Here is a 16,369-nt window from a genome sequence, read left to right as displayed (position 1 = left end):
GCTCAGCCTGTGCCTTTAGCTGAGCTGGGGTTGATCAGCAGGGACCTCGGTTTGCTGTGCCTCTGTGGCTGTGTTTGCTTACTATCCCCTTGGGAACTGGGGCTGAGGCTTCCTTAGAGAAAGCCAGGCAGGTCTGAGGAGAGACTGGAGGCATGAGGGTGGCGGTTACTAGTGCTTGTGAAGAGAAGTCACAGGAGCCCGTGGGCTATAGCTGGGAGGAGGGAACCACAGGTACACAGCAGCACTAGGCGGGCAGAGAGTCCTGCGATGGGAGCCAGCCTGTGCAGAGGAATCTTCACCCAGGGCTGCGGTTTAGAACTCGGAGGGGTGCTTGCAGGGCTCTGAACGCTGCCCCATGGCTTCCTCTTTGTCCCCAGCCCGGGCAGCAGTGAGGGTAACTAGGAGGAGCTGGCGCAGAGAGGTCTCCGTCCGGAGCCGTCTGCAGCTGCTGGATCGCTTCCCAGCGTTCTTGGCTTGTGCCACTAGATGGTGAAACAGCTGCTGAGGGGACCTCGGAGAGCCGCTCCCTCCGCGGGCCGCCCTGCTCCCTGGGCGCCTGGCCGTTCCAGGCCCCTACCCCTGCACCTCCTGCGCTGCTCGGCCTTCAACGACGCTGCACCTGCCTCCTCTTTAACTCTGCTGCTGCCACCTAGGATTCACGCAGACGTGACACCCTGGGTTAAACGCAGCCAGCAAACCTGCCTGGGCCAAGCGTGTGTGCAAAGCTGCCTCCTGCTCTAGCAGCCTGCTGTGGCCTGGCTTTTGAAGGGGATGTGCCACCTGCTTCCCCTTTTCCATAGTCACCTGAACATGCTGTGACACCCACCCCTGGACAGCTGGGACCCAGAACCTTCAACCCCTGCTCTCTGCCATACCCTTTCTTTTCAGATTGCTTTGCTGGTTGCTTTGCCCTGGCTTTGCCAAAGGAGCTTGCTGGAAGCGTGCCGTAGGCCAGGTTGTTACATCTCACCTGAGGACTGCAGCCCCTGGCCCACAGGTAACATCGCTCTGTCAGTCTCAGATGGAAGTGGTGAAGAACGGGGAGGGAGAGAGCAGAGACATACACTTGGGCCCTAGGAGGTGGAACCTGAATGAACGAGTTCCTCCTGAACTGAGTAATTCAATGTTAACCTCTCCCAGATGGGAAATTAAACGCTTTAAAGTGAGGCAGGCTGAATTTTGCCTTAAATGTGGGCTGGCTCTGCTGATGAAAGATAACTTGTAGAGCTGCAGAAACTTGATTGGTTTCATTTGGGGAAGGTTAGAAGGAAAGTCTGTGGTGCTTAACCTTTCTTCTACAAGAGGGACGAGGACATGCTGGAGTGTGTCCAGAGAAGGGCCACGAGGATGCTCAGAGGGCTGGAGCAGCTCTCCGATGAGGACAGACTGAAAGAGTTGGGGCTGTTCAGCCTGGAGAAGAGGAGGCTCTGAGGTTACCTTGTTGTGGCCTTCCAGTATCTGAAGGGGGCCTACAAAAATGCTGGGGAGGGATTTTTCAGGATATCAGGTAGTGACAGGACTAAGGAGAATGGAGCAAAGCTGGAGGTGGGTAAATTGAGACTGGATGTGAGGATGAAGTTCTTCACTGTGAGAGTCATAAGACCCTGGCATGGGTTGCCCAGAGTGGTGGTTGAGGCCCCGTCTCTGGAGGTGTTTAAGGCCAGGCTGGATGAGGCTCTGGCCAGCCTGATCTAGGGTGGGGTATCCCTGCCCAGGGCAGGGGGGTTGGAACTAAGATGATTCTTGTGTCCCTTCCAACCCTGACTGATTCTATGATTCTCTCTGAACAATGGCCTGGGTGATACCTGCCCTTCTCTGAAAGGCTGATTAGAAGATTTTGTACTGTTCCCTTTGTGGCTGGATGGAGCAGCTGATGATGGTGCCCTGTTGGCCCCAGCCCTGGGAGCACAGTAGCACCCCTGGCCTGGTTATTGCATGCTGGAACATTGCTGCAGTGGGGAGCTGGCTGGCTTTGCATTGGAGGGGACCACAGGAGCAGTGCTACATGAAGGTGATATCTGGGAGGGAGTGGTGTCAGAGATGGGGAGGTATCATCTTCCCTTGCTCTGGCTAGGGCTGGAATGACTTGGCTGTGTTTTAGCTATATGGTCATATGTATATGAAAGAAGCTCATTATAGTTCAGAAGGGCTTTTATGGGGAGGCAGTCAGTTCCCTGAGTGAAGCACCAATTGTGAGCACTGTGAACAGTCCCTGTAGTAAATTGGGAATGGTCCACAGACCATTTGGTTTATTTTTATCATGTTTCTGCCATTATTGGCTAATTTCAGTGGGATTCATCTTGAGCCAGCTGGGCAGGGAGCCAGGGGAGGGGGATGAAATTGTTCTGCTGCACTGAGGGATACTCCCACAGGTGTTTAGTTCTGGCCACATTGCAGAATGCAACAAAGAGGGAGGATTCCCAGCTAGGGAACTGGATAAATAAGCCCAGACTGCATAAGCCCCACATTTGTCTGCAGTCAGCACAGAGGAACGTGTATGTACTCACTCATGAGTGTTACAGAGAGAAAACATTTCTCTCTCCCCTTCTCTCATAGATAGAAGTGCCTAAGAGGCAGAAGACCAGTGACATGCAGATTGCCAGGGAGGCTTCTTGTTGTGCATCACTCCTCCTGCAGAGCTGAAACGGGCCTTTAATGCCACAGAGGCCACTGTGACACTAGGCAGAAGCAAAGGGAGGAAAACAATGAATGAATAAACCTGAGGCTCATCCTTACCCCCCCAGCTCTGCCATGCAATAATATGTAGCATGGAAATGTTTCTCTTGGCTGTTAGTTTCAGACTGTGCAATCAAACCTGGTAGTTAAAATCCTGCCAAACAGGGCAGGCAACCCCAACGGCATCTAATGAGGGAAAACAAACAGAGCTTTCAAGCTGTTTGCAAAAAAACCCAACCCAACACCAGAGGAGTAGGTGGTCACATAGGATCCATCTTGTGCTGGTTTGAGCCAGCTCCTGCAGATGGGGTGTAGTGAGGAACTGCTGCTGTAGGTAATATTCAGTGTGCCTCCTTTCCTTCCTCTATGAACATCTGATACCACATCAGCATCTCTGCTCACAAGGGGATTAGGTGCTAGCACAGACTGCTATCGCAGCTATCAATTTCCTACTGCTTTATTCAAATAACTCTGAAAGTACATCCAGCAGCTGAGTCCAGACAAAATGCTGAAAAACATGGTTCTGCAGAAGCCACTGCTGTGAGAGCTATGAAAACCCCAAACTCAGATGTGCAGCAACGGGTAGGGGAAGGAAGAGCTGTGGGTTTGAACGTGTGTATAGGAGGAAAAGTGACTGAGGTACCAGCGTGCCTGGAGGGCTGGCCAGAGCAGCCACATTTCTGATGGTAGTCTCAAAAACCAGAAAACAACAAGACCAGACAAGCCCCAAATACAAATCACAGCGTTTGAAACACATCATTGGAGATGGATGATCTTGCTGTACTATTAATTTGTTCTATTTTGCAGCAGCACCACCATACACCCAGCAATGCCAGGTTTGCCTGTGCCTCTTCCCTGACAGCTCCTGTGCTGTTTTGCCTGCTGGGGTTAACACAGTTAAAAGGGGAAAAGAATCTCCAACAGCTTGCCCTAGGCCTGGAGGAAAACTGGCCAATTCAAAGCTGCCATGAAGGACACATCAGCCCACAGGGTGACATAAATTACGGGTTTTCAGTGTGTTGCCCACAGGGGAGCCCAGTTACTAAAGCAAATCTTCCTGATAGACACCCTGCTTTGTTTTATTCAAATGCACCCAGTAACATGATCAAAACCCACAGCTACAATGAGGGCTTCTTGCCACGGACATGCAAATACTGAGAACAGTGCAGAAATGCAAAACGCAGCTCTCCTAACACAAAGCAAACTGTGACTGCTGTTTACCTCGGGTCGCAGAGCACCCACGGTTCCCAACTAAGGCTCATTTCTCAGATGGCTTTTGTCCATTTGGCACTGATCTGCTCTTGTAAGCTTCCGCTGAGAAGTAATTTTGGCACTATGTTCTTTGCCCTTTCATGTGGTTCCCCACCCCCCCACACGCCCCAGGAGTCTGTGCTGCCGTGCCTTGAGCTAGCCTTAGGTTTGTCCAGCTTCTCTAACTCCATACCAGACTGTCAAAAAATCTAGTCTTGGTCCTTCATCAGTTCACTTTTTTCCCTGCCAAAATCTCAGTGCTGTTCTGGAAATAAACAATTCCTGGGGCTGCTTGTTCAAAACACACATTTTGCAGCCTTATTACCATAGTAATTCTTTCCAGAGATTATCTTCCTGTATGTGATTTGCTTCGTGCTGTGAGCAGCTTCAAGACCCCAGGAATGTTTCTCAGCAGCTTTTCCCCAAGAAGCAGCAGGGGAGGGTGGTCCTGGCTCCCCTCATGCTACTGGAAGTGATGCTGGAGCTGATGGGTGGAAGAGATGTATAAACATGGAAGCAGTGTGCCTAATTAATGACCTGAAACCAGCCATAAAGGTCAGCTTGTTTGCGAGGGACATGCTTGAGGTCCACGTGCTGAACACAAACTTTGCTTTCATGCCTTGGAAAGGGCATCGCTGCCTGTCTGGGACAGCAGCTCTTGGCGGGGGGAGCTGTCAAAGGAGGATCGATAGCCTTCAGCCTCACTCATTAGTGTGTACCCAGGCTGTCCCTCCTTGCCTGGTGAGCCTGGCTCCTCATGGAGCTCTGCTGAGAAACCAGGCTGCTTTCTGGGGAAAGAGCAGGCTCCTGCAGCTCTTCAGTGTCTGATGCCACTGGAGAACAGGCTGTTTTCTGGGCTATCTCATCAGACACTTATCGACTTGAGTTTGAACTACAGAGTTCTTATAACTCATATCAATGCTTTCATCAGCAGGCATTAAAAAATTGAGCATCTGGATGCAAATGCCACAGGATTGATATAAAAAATATTTACTAGCTGTTTCCCCCTCCGAAGTTTCTCTCCGTAGTCTTCCAGGGGCTACAAATGGCTTTATTTTTGTTTCACCCCTAATTTCAGTACACTGGGAACTGAGGCTTTAGAAGTATTCCAAATTATCATCCAACAGTGTATATAGACTCATAAAGACATCTGACCTGTAGGACAGAATGCACCTCAGGTGGTCATGTGAGATCTTATGAGAAGAGACTGAGGGAACGAGGTCTCTTTAGCTTGGAGAGGAAGAGACTGATGGCTGAGCTCCTTAAGGTTTGTAAAGACATAAAGGGTGAGCACGAAGAGCATGGAGTCAGGCTCTGCTTGGTGATTCCCAATGACAGGACAAAGGGCAATGGGAGGAAGCTGAGGTATAGGAAGTTTCATATAAACATGAGGAAATTTTTTTTTCACTATGAGGGTGACAGAACACTGGAACAGGCTGCCCAGGAGAGTTGTGGATTCTCCCTCTCTGGAGATACTCAAACCCCACCTGGATGGGTTCCTGTGTGATCTGATACAGGTAATCCTGCTCTGGCAGGGGAGTTGCAGTGGATGATCTTCTGAGGTCCCTTCCAGCCCCTGACACTGTGTGATTCTATGATCGTAAGGGTGGTTTCCACCCTGGCAACTTCCAACCACCTTTAACTTGCAGAGAAAATAAGGCATTAGCATTGGCCTTAGCAAGTCACTTTGCAGACAGGACTGAGTGTTAGTGGTGCCGGTAAAATCAGAGAGATGTGCACAGTGATGGTAGTGGTGTGAGGAAAGTGCCTTTGAGTCAAATTTCCTCTCTCTCAGAGAAGAATGTGATGCTATCCCAGCTGTCTCCCACTTGCAGAGAGCTCATTTTCCAGTGATGTTTTGGAACAAACCCTTTTCTTCAGGCTTTTGCCTTTGTGTGTTCCCTTTGTGCTCTTTGTCCCAGCAAAGCGTCCTGATCAAAGCGCTGCTCTTGCAGCACAGTGGCTCAGGAGCAAAGTTGTTGGCTGGGCTTAGCTTCAGACGGGCTGAGGGGGGTCCAGCCACAAAAAGAGACAGAAAATCAAGGCAGCTAGTTGTGTTGTATTACTTAAATCTGCTTTCTGCCTCTGATTTGCAGAAAGCATGGGCACAAGCATCCCGTCTCCAGAGAAACACCAGCCCAGGTCTGGAGCAAATCATCTCGGGTAGCCTGTGCATATGTGCTGTTCCACTTGAAGTCCAACTGTTTGGAGAAGCCAGGCATGGCCTGCACCTTCCCTCTCCATGGGCCCTTCCATCTAACCAGTGACTAAGGAGGCCTGTGTCAGGAGTGACCTCAAGCCCTTGCAGATTTTCCATCTGAGGAAGACCCATTGCTGGGCAGAGCTACGCACCTCCTGCAGAGTACACAGTTCCCCTGTGATGAGCAAGGGACGTTCATGAACTCCAGCGTCTCCTCAGCCTTCTGCCTTGCCTTCCCATAGCCTTAGGTGAGTTGTCTGCCTCTCTTTCCAAAAGTGGGCCTACCCCCGAGTCCTTCATTCCTGCCTATGGGGACAAAGAGAGCCACCGGGGAGCACGGGGGTGGCAACGAGGGGGCCCAGGAGCCACTATGTGGGACCAGCCGCTGTGGGAATTGCGGGACTGAGCCAGCGACCAGGTCCCGCTGCGGGACGGCAAGGGGAGGCTAGCCCAGCCCCTCCCTCTATGGGGATGGCTCCTCCCTTCCTGGGGCTCTCGGCCGGAGCGCAAGGGCTCCTCCTGATCCTCGGAGGGGCTCGGCGAGGCTCGGTCAACGTCTGACGGCGGTGGGTGTAATGAGCCGCTGCGGCCAGCAGGTGCCACTGCCCCCCCCGCGCTGCCCGGGGCCGCTGTCCGCTACGGCTGTAGCGCTGGTTCCCCGGGGGCTCCCCTTGCTGCCTCTATGCCCCTCGGCCAGTGGCACGGGCGTGACCATCCCTTCCCACGGGGCCAGAAGCCTGTCTCTGCTGCTCGGCTGTGGTCCTCGGGGCTCCCGGCGACCACCCGGGCAGCCGGTGAGCCCGTCGGTACCCTTACGGACAGGCGAGACGGGGCAGCAGCTTCCAATCCCAGCGCAGCGTAAGCAGTCCACAGCCGCACTTCGCTGGGTGCCAGGAGCCCCATGAGTTCCCCAGCGTTCGCAGAACGGGCACGCCCAGCCCCACCAAGACGCACCCTGATCCCTCTGCCTCTGCCCCGCCTCCCCTTGCGCATCCACCCTCAAGGGACTGCTCCTCTCCCCAGGACAGCGTGAAGCCGCTCCTAGGCGAGACTATGGGTCAGCGGGAGAGACGATGGGGGTACGGAGGGTGCAAAATAGAGAAAGGGGCGGGCAGGAGCGAGCACTGAGCAAGGTGAGTGTGCGGGGCGGTGGCTGGGGGGCGTACGTCTCGGTGTCGGGAGTGGGGAGGGGTGTCCGGGGCGGAGCGGCGAGGGGAGCGCGGGGCGTGTGTCCGTCTGTGTGTGTGTGTGTGTGTGTGTGTGCGCGCACCGGGGGCAGCTCCCCACGTGGGGCTGACGCGGCAGCCCCGGCCTGATCCGGGGCTATAAAGAGGCTCGGCGGCGAGCTAGACAGAGCAGCCGCCGTCGGCTGCAGCCCAAGTTCCGGCTGTGCTCCGCTTCGCGCCCTCTTCCGCGGCTCCCGGTGGGCAGCGCCGCAGCATGAGCCGCGGGCGCCTGCAGCCCCTCCCTGGCGACCGCCGCGCAGCCCCGCCCCGGCTAGCGTCGCGGTAGGAGCGCGGAGCCTCGCGGAGCGGGGCTGGGCGCGGGTGGGGCAGGGGGCGAAGGGCGGGGGTGTCCACGCAGCCGGGGTTGATGTTTAACCTGGAGCGCCCGTTCACGGAGAGGGGCCACTTCTCCTCCATGGAGTACCAGCGGCAGCTGGAGGAGGGCTACCCGCCTCCCGGCAACAACGGGACCTTCAACGACAGCGCGGCCGGGCCGGGATGGGGCATGCCGTATCCCCTGCACACCACCGTCACCCTCATCAGCCTGGCGGGCTTGCTCATGCTCTTCACCGTCTTCGGCAATGTCTTGGTCATCATTGCTGTCTTCACCAGCCGGGCACTTAAGGCCCCCCAGAACCTCTTCCTGGTCTCCTTAGCCTCAGCTGACATCCTGGTGGCCACGCTAGTCATCCCCTTCTCCCTGGCAAACGAGGTGATGGGGTACTGGTACTTCGGCAAAGTTTGGTGTGAGATCTACCTGGCCTTGGATGTGCTATTCTGCACCTCCTCCATCGTGCACTTGTGTGCCATCAGCCTGGACCGTTACTGGTCCATCACACAAGCCATTGAGTACAACCTCAAGCGTACCCCACGCCGCATCAAATGCATCATCTTCATTGTGTGGGTCATCTCGGCTGTCATCTCTTTCCCACCGCTCATCTCCATCGAGAAGAAGAGTGGGCAGCAGGCTGACCAGGGGGTGGCAGGGTGCAAGATCAATGATGAGAAGTGGTACATCATCTCTTCTAGCATTGGCTCCTTCTTTGCCCCCTGCCTCATCATGATCCTGGTCTATATGCGCATCTACCAGATAGCCAAGAGGCGAACCAGGGTACCACCAAACAAGAGGGCAGAGCGTCCTGAGAAGAAGCAGAATGGCTTAACTGACAAGGAGGATCTGCCAGCCACAGCTCAGCTCAATGGGGAGGAAGCAGCAGGAGGTGGTGGTGGGCAGGAGAGAGAGGTCAACGGCATAGACATGGAAGAGACCTCTTCCTCTGACCACCAGGAGAACAACCAGTGTAAGAAGCCAGAGAGACCACCGAGGGGAAAGACCAAGACTAAACTGAGCCAGATTAAGCCTGGGGACAGTTTACCCAGGAAAGCAGAGGAAGAGAGGAACACCAAAGGGTCACGGTGGAGGGGCAGGCAGAACCGGGAGAAACGTTTCACGTTTGTGCTGGCAGTGGTTATCGGGGTCTTTGTCATCTGTTGGTTCCCCTTCTTCTTCACCTACACGCTGACAGCTGTCTGCAAGAGCTGCTCTGTGCCCAACACCCTCTTCAAGTTTTTCTTCTGGTTCGGTTACTGCAATAGCTCCTTGAACCCAGTCATCTATACGATTTTCAACCATGACTTCAGACGGGCCTTCAAAAGGATCCTCTGCAGGATAGAGAGGAAAAGGATTGTTTGAAGCACCCTTTGCTATGGGTGGGACTAATTCAAGACTTTGTAGGAGAGTAAGGCATGGCTCTCTTGTGCTGTGCTTGCATGGGTTGGTTTCCTTCAGCTCCTGAGCAGGAAGCCTTTAACGCCTGAGATGAGCCCATGGAAATGCCAAGCAGCAGCAGTGAAGAGCAGCAGGCAAGTGGAAGTCCGAGCCGTGGCATTCGGCTTTCCAGGGGAGGATAGCCTTTGACTTGCTTGGCTTATTAGTTTGGGGTTTTTTTCTTTATTTTTTTTTTCTCTTTTGCCAGAATCTCTCAGTGGATATTTTCGTGATTGCTCAGTTTGACTCTTTTTAAAGCAACGTGCAGCTCCATGAGATGAACAACAAAGAGGGAGTATGCCACCACAGAGATGTTGGCTTTTGTATTTTCTTGCATATTTTTTTTATTATTATTTTTTTTTCCTGTGTATATGTAATTAATTTTAACCCCCTTGTAAAATACAGTGTTGTATCCCTGAATTTGAATGTCATAATTTTTGTAAGGCAAGCAGCTTTGAAACTGTGAATGCTTTAATTACCTTTGACACCTTACAAGTCCCTCTCTTCCCACCCCCAATCCCCCTCACTCAAACCCATTGAACAAGCAGAGCTATTCTCTCTAGCTGACAGTTTGAAAGTATTGCCAAAATTTCCAGTCAGTGTCCTGTCTTTTTTTTCCTTTTCTCTTCCATAAAGCTTAGGATCACAAACCTCACCAGACTGGCTAATTTTATTGTTATTTTTACTGTCATACTTGATTCTGTTTAATTTCTGTGTTGCCTGTGATATAATACAGCTGAGATGGTGACTACCCTCTCATTATTCGTTAAAGCAGACCCTGACCGAGCGGTGGCTTTGCTGTGCAGGCAGGGAAGTCCTGGGTGACGGAGTGTCAGGCTACTTCCCTGTGCAACGTGAGGCTTGGGATCTGGCCAAGCTCCCTACGAGTTAATCTCAGTTGATATTATTCCACACTGCAACACTGAAATGTGTTTGATGTTAACTTTCTCCCCCCCACCTCCAACTGTAAATAGATAACATTTGAAAGGAAATAGCAGGGCTGTGTGTATTATGTTATCTCATTTGTATTGATTTGTGATGGTTTAACTCCTGTGGGATTTCCTGCAGCAGAGGGGGAGGGTGTTTGGTCCCTCTTTTTGAAATTGAGAGAGAAGAGTTCAGTTTTTAACCTGCCAGTCTCCTTTTTCCCAGGAAATGTGAAAGCATCTCTCTTTCAAGTCTTACACAGGGCAAACCTCTGAAATGGGAAACTCAGAGATAGTTTATCCAGTATTTTATAGTGTAATTGAGCTTTGTTTTTTAAAAACAAACAAGCCACAGAGCAACAACAAAACCAAGAAGTATGTAAATATTGGGAGACTAGAGCAGAACAGAGTTAATCCTGCTTTTACACTCTTTTCCTGAAATGTCTTTCAGCTCTTTCTGCTAAAAACAAAAACCAACCCCAAACAACAACAACAACAACAACAAAACCAAACAAAAATGCACAGAACAAATCTAGCATCCTTGTGCCATGAAGAAACTTCTGGACAACATTAAAAGGAAAATCTTTTTTTGATTCATCACAACCAGTCAGTGCAAGCCTTTTAATGTGAGGAAAACAAGTCATAGGAATTGGTTGGAGAAAGCCAAGTTTGTGTAAGTCTTGTGTCTAAGATGGATTTGCCTTCTCTGCAGTGGTACGGTGCACAGGAAGAGACTTTAAAAAATTACCTTTTCACTTTTGGGAAGTGTTTTGTTGATTTTGCTCTCTCTTTTTGACTTTGTAATTAACTCCAAGGGTCCCTGGATGGATCTTGGGACCTGGAGAGCAATGTTTACATTCACTTGCATTTTCACAACTCAATCCTCAAGAGGTGAGGAAAGCAAAGAAAACTGCGCTTCAATGTTAAAAAAAAACCCAACCCAAACCATAAGCAGAAGTTGCTATGATGGATGATTATTTTTATTAAATAAAAGAGTGTTTACAGATCAAACATGAAAACCCTCTGGATAATCTGTTTAGTTGTTTTGGTTTGGTTTATCTTCCCCCCCCCCCCCCCCCCCCCCCCCCCCCCAACCGTCCACTGTTTCTCTGGCAGCTTTGGTCTCGGCAGTTCTGAAAGCACATTTGGAAAAGCACTTCTATTTGTGAAAGGCATTGTTGCTGCAGGTAGGGAACAATGGCTCCTTCTTTCTGCTGTGGCATAATAACACACCAGTCCTTGCTATTTCTTGGCTTGTTTTTTTTTTTTACTCCCTGCCCTTTCATGCCACAGTAAGAGCATTCATGTGTTTCTTAAAGAAAAGAGCTTCAGAGTTCCAGGGTGTGATTTGCTCCTTGGAAATGTAGCCTAGCACTACCTCTGGGGATGCCTGGCTGGTGCAGCATTCACAGCTATTGAGTTGAGAAGGTTTTTAATAATGGGGTTGCAGATGGGATTAGAGACTGTTAGCCTGGAAGGCAGTATTATTTGATATATGCAGGAGTGTCCATCTGAGCAGGGCTTTGTTTGCAGCTCCTAAGAGCCAGCCTGCCAGCCAACCAGGCTTGCTTGTGCTTAACACCAGTACTGCTGAGACACTTCTACAGGATAGGAATGGAGGATTGTTCTTCCACTGAATGAAGTGCTGCTTCTGTGTGGCTATCTCCCTCCCTGGCGATGCCTGAATCTGCTCTCAATCAGCTTCACCTGGGCTCCCTCTTTGCCATGGGTGCCAGGGAGCTCCAAAGGTGGGTGGGGCACATGAAGCACTGGTCTTGTGAGTGTTGTAGTGTGTGCTTTGTTTTGCTGAGGAGCACACATAACCCTTTGGGAACTCTGGGTTCCTGGTCTTCACACTGTTGGCATGCTTGGAGTCGCCCTGCTTCCCTGCTCTGCATCTTGTTTGATGAGAAAATAAGTGACCAGAGCTGTTGATCTCATGGCCCTGCTCTGCTGCTGTCACCAAGATTGCAGTTGGAGGTGCTCAGCATGATAGCAGGTGGACTAGCACTGGCAAGCAACATTGTGGTGCAGGGCACCCAGTGATGGCCTAGAGATCAAGAAATGAACCTCTTGATCACCTTGTTGTCCCCTTTGCAAACTAGGGAGAGCTTAATCCAAGCAGAGTATGCTGCTGTCTATCCTCTGTTTGCAAGCTGGCCTTGGAGGGTTTTACAAAGCAGAGTGTGGGGCAGGAGATAATCCAGCAGCCATCAGTTATGCTTGTCCCATCTCCCTGTCTGTCTGGTGTCCTCAAGGCTGAACCTCTATTACAGACATTGTTTTGGTGGGTTTGGGACTGGGGGACTGAGGATTTAGTGGGCTTTCAAGTGAGTGGAACTTTGCATGTCAGAAATGTCTGCTTGCTCCCATTTTTTTCATCAAAAGCGAAAACAAGGTGCAAACCCCTGAAATTATGCCCCCAGAATTGTGATCCTAACAAAACCTCGTGCCCTCATGGCTCAGTCCAGTCAAACAAAATACCTGAAGGGCTGTTTCATACATTGGCAATGACTCTGTGACTGACATGGCAAAGATGCATGCCCTTCCTCATGGCCAGTGTCTGAACTTCCACCATCCTGCTGCCTTTGCCACCTTCTAACTCAGAATTGTATTTCATTTCCCCTGAACTGTTGGTCGTTTTGGTTTTGGCAGAATCCTAGACTTTACACCTGCTGAGCGTAGCCACATCTAAGCTGCAGTGGCCTTCAGGTGCCATGGGTGGTGTGATGGAAGTGCTAGGGTGAAATCAACATCTCTTTTCCTTTGGTAGGTGAGGACTGACCCGGCTGGCTGCCTCTGAGCCAGAGGTCGTATTGCTACGGGCTTCACTGGGATGCTTTGTTCTGATTCTGCTACAACCACGTGCAGCTCTGCTCACCTCCGAGGCTGCACCATCTAACTGCAGGGCTGAGTCCCACCACCCAGCTCTTCCCCTTCCCCCTCCTGAATCCCTTCCCCACGGGAGCAACCTGCTTCATTGCTCCCAGCTCATTCTCATGCAAATGACACATTAGGGAATGTAATGAACTTTGGTTGTTTTTTATAACCTTTTATTTCAGAGCTTAAAGGTTAACGGTGTGAGGGCAGGGAAGGGGGGCCTTCCTCCCCAGCAGCGTGGGAGCCATGGGTGCTGGCACAGCAAACAGTGGGCTGATGACTTTGCCCTGAGAGGAGCTTCTCCACAGCCTTCCCGTGTGTGGTGACCCTGCAGTCCACTCCTTGTGTGGGAGGCCCCTGAAGACAGCCCAAAGATGTTGGCTCAGAGACATTCAGGAGAGGCACAGGTGAGATGGTCTGGTGTAGGAAGTGTCCTACAGTGTTTCCAGGAGTGAGCTGCGTGAGCAGTAATGTTGATCTTGCCTGTGCTGCTGACTGCCAGCACAGGGCTTGCCTCTTACCTTCTCAGCCTGCTAACAAACACATGCATTTATTTCTGTGGGGACTTGGTCCGTGTTCTCTGGGGCACAAGGGACTGGTTGCACAGAGGAGCCTCTCCAGCATGTTCCAGTGAGGGATGAACTTGGCACAAAATAAGTTTCCCAGGCCTGGAGGAAGCTCTATCAGTTTCAGCCTATGTTCATCAGCTGTCCTGTGCCACAAATGCAAGTCTCGCTCAGCATCCCATTGTTCAGGGGGGGACCTGGTGCCTTGGGATTTTCCTCTAGGTTGGGTGGTTGGCCTCACTGCTGGTGAGGCCTTAGCAGCTAAAGCTCTTTGTTCTATGTTATTTCTTAACATTGCCTCTTCTTTCACCCCTGGAAAAGTTCAAAGTCTGTTGAAATATCTCCTTTATTATAGCTGGTACCCTGGCAGGCAGCTACCCTTGGAGTTGTCTCACCATCTCTGCTGTGAGCTGCTCTTAGCAGCTGTTTTATAGGAACATCTCTGTGACTTTTTTGTAGCTGTGATTGCTGTGCTTTATCCCAGGCTGTAGAAAGGAAGAATGGGGTTAGCAGCGAGCCCACTCCCTGCGTTAGCCACGAGTACTCAGAAACACTCCAGGACTAGAACGTGACCCCTCTGGGAACAGAAGGGGTTGTAGCCTGACCCATGGCAAGTCCAGGTGAAGTCCCAGCTGGGGGTCACACTGCAGTATTGCTGCGCATTGCCAAATGTCATCCAGGCCGAGCAGAGTTGGAGTGAACAGGGCCTTGGGGAGCACCATAAAGCATGCCTTTCTTGGGTTGGGCCAGGGTTGGTCCCAGGACGGGGGATTTATTGCAAGGAGAGATGGAGTCTGGCTGTCATTGAGCAGGGGTTGTTGGGAGATGTGCCATGGAAATTCTGATGCCTGAGCTGGTCATTCAACATCCATGACTTCTTGATGGACCTCCTTGCCCTAGGAGTGCTCGTTTCCCATAGGGAACCATCAGTATGTGAGGACAGTATCTCAGCCAGATCTGCAGATATGAGTCCTGGCACCCAAATCCAACAAAAAGGCATGAGGACAAACTGTATAAGGGAGTAGAAAGCTCCTCTCTTGAGCTGACAGATGTCTGTCAGCAAAGGTGTAAACTTGCTGGCTTAAACCAGTTTAAAAATGCTCAAGCTGCCTTTGGTTTAGTCTGTTGATTTGACGGTCAACTCCATACTTGCCCGGAGAGACCATCTACACGGTCTTGGATCTAAGGTCCTGCTCTTCCTCTGAGGCTCTGAGAGTGGACTACAGCAGATTTCAGGGAATAGGGAGGAGCAAAGACTCTTCCCAGGAGGCTCAGAGGTCGTTAGGCATTCAGGGATTTCCTGGGGCCAGCGGTGTCTTTTGTGCTAATGGAGAAATTCCACCGACATGTGTTTCCCTTCAGCGATGCTCTCCGTTGGGAGGTCTGGATGGCTTTCAAAAATGTGTTCAAGTCAAAAGCCAGCGACTGAGCAGGGTTTGTAAGGAGGTGAGATGAGCTTATCTAAACATCCATGCTTCCCTCTGTGCATTTGGTTTGGATACAGCCTGGGGCATTGCGTTTGTAGGACCAGCTTTGCAGTCCTCCCTAGCTGTGTGACCTGACATAGAGTTTGCTCTTGGAGACAAGAAACATGTTTTAAATCAGCTACTACATAAAAGAATTGATTGCTCCTTCGCTGATTGAAACAGTTGTGTTTTGCTGGGCTGTGACTTTATGGCCCTTTTCCTGTTTGGTTTTCAATTGCTCTCCACAGAAAGAAAGAAAAAGCTTCCTACCACTTGACATGTCTGATAAAATGATTCCTGCTGAGGGCTGCTGTGCCTTCATCCTTCATCTGCACGTGTGGAGCTGCTGCAAAGCATTCATCTGAAGATGTAAACCTCAAGGTGTTACTGAAAATTTCCCCAGGTTAAAAAATAAATGCATAGATAAATATTTTAAGGCACTCATCCAACCTTCTGCCTTTCTGAATTGAGTGAACTCTTTTTGAGTGAAGTGCTGCATTCTGGCCTTTTACTACCAGGATAGGTTTTGCCATCAGGAAAATTTGGGCAAACTTTTCCTATTGCAGGCTAAAACCTGCAGGGTTAGACCTCGAGTGCAGTAGACCTGCACAGTTTGGCTGGCAGAGCTTCCTCTCTCCTAGCAATTATCCCAGCAATCATTGAGTCACAGAACCATAGAATCGTTTAAGTTAGAAGAGACCTTTAAGATCACTGAGTCCAACTGTTAACCCAGCACTGCCACATGATCCCTGGGTAATAGAGTGATAAGGCCTCTCTGTGCAAAGCTGAGTTTGTTCTTGGTTTCGTGATGCAGATATTTGACCTGAAATGGCTCCTTGAACAAGGTTTGCTAGAATGAGCTTCCTGTTAATTTAGGCACAGCTGTGCCTGGTGCTTTGCAGCCCTGCTGCAGTATGAACGCAGCTATCTGCCTTTGGTGGCTCTGCTGTGCCATCACCCATGGAGGGCTCATTTCTACAAGGGATTAGAAATGCATTACTACATTTTCCTCTTCCCCAAGGGGTTACCCAAAATGCAAAACAGTGTCCCAAATCAACCAAGTGGCCAATGTGAGAAGACCATGGAGTCTTCCCTTTCTCTTGCTACGATGCAGAGTTTTAAACTTCAGAGTCAGTCAAAAGTTCTCCTACAGTTATTATTTGCAAAGCACCTCGTGGCTTTTCAGCCAGCCTGAAAACTTTGAGGGGCCAGAAGAGTTACAATGGCCACTTTAAACTGAATGATCTGACTTGCTTACATTGGGAGATTTATCATCGTGGGGCCTTTGGTGTTGCTGTCTGAGGGTAATGAAGATGCATCTGATACATTTTGAACTGCAGTATAATTCATCACCACCGGTCAGCGTTTGGGTGAGGTGGCTTTAAAACAGTGCAGCAGAGAGGAGAAGAA

General features: G+C 50.7%; 1 protein-coding gene across 1 annotated transcript; it reads left to right on the top strand.

Moving 5' to 3' along the window:
• The first annotated feature begins 7,385 nt into the window (after nt 1–7,385).
• Nucleotides 7,386–11,066, top strand: ADRA2A (adrenoceptor alpha 2A). The gene has a single exon (XM_064144401.1). It carries the CDS (start codon nt 7,721–7,723, stop codon nt 9,044–9,046), a length of 1,326 nt encoding a protein of 441 aa, XP_064000471.1. The 5' UTR covers nt 7,386–7,720; the 3' UTR covers nt 9,047–11,066.
• Nucleotides 11,067–16,369: the final 5,303 nt, after the last annotated feature.

Source organism: Pogoniulus pusillus, chromosome 6 (assembly GCF_015220805.1).
Source record: "Pogoniulus pusillus isolate bPogPus1 chromosome 6, bPogPus1.pri, whole genome shotgun sequence".
Lineage (NCBI taxonomy): Eukaryota > Metazoa > Chordata > Aves > Piciformes > Lybiidae > Pogoniulus > Pogoniulus pusillus.
The sequence above is the reverse complement of the archived record's forward strand: the minus strand, read 5'-3'. Positions and strand labels throughout refer to the sequence as shown.

Excerpts from the sequence above, each read along its gene's own strand:
- ADRA2A (XM_064144401.1), top strand. The coding sequence starts at position 7,721 with ATGTTTAACCTGGAGCGCCCGTTCACGGAGAGGGGCCACTTCTCCTCC.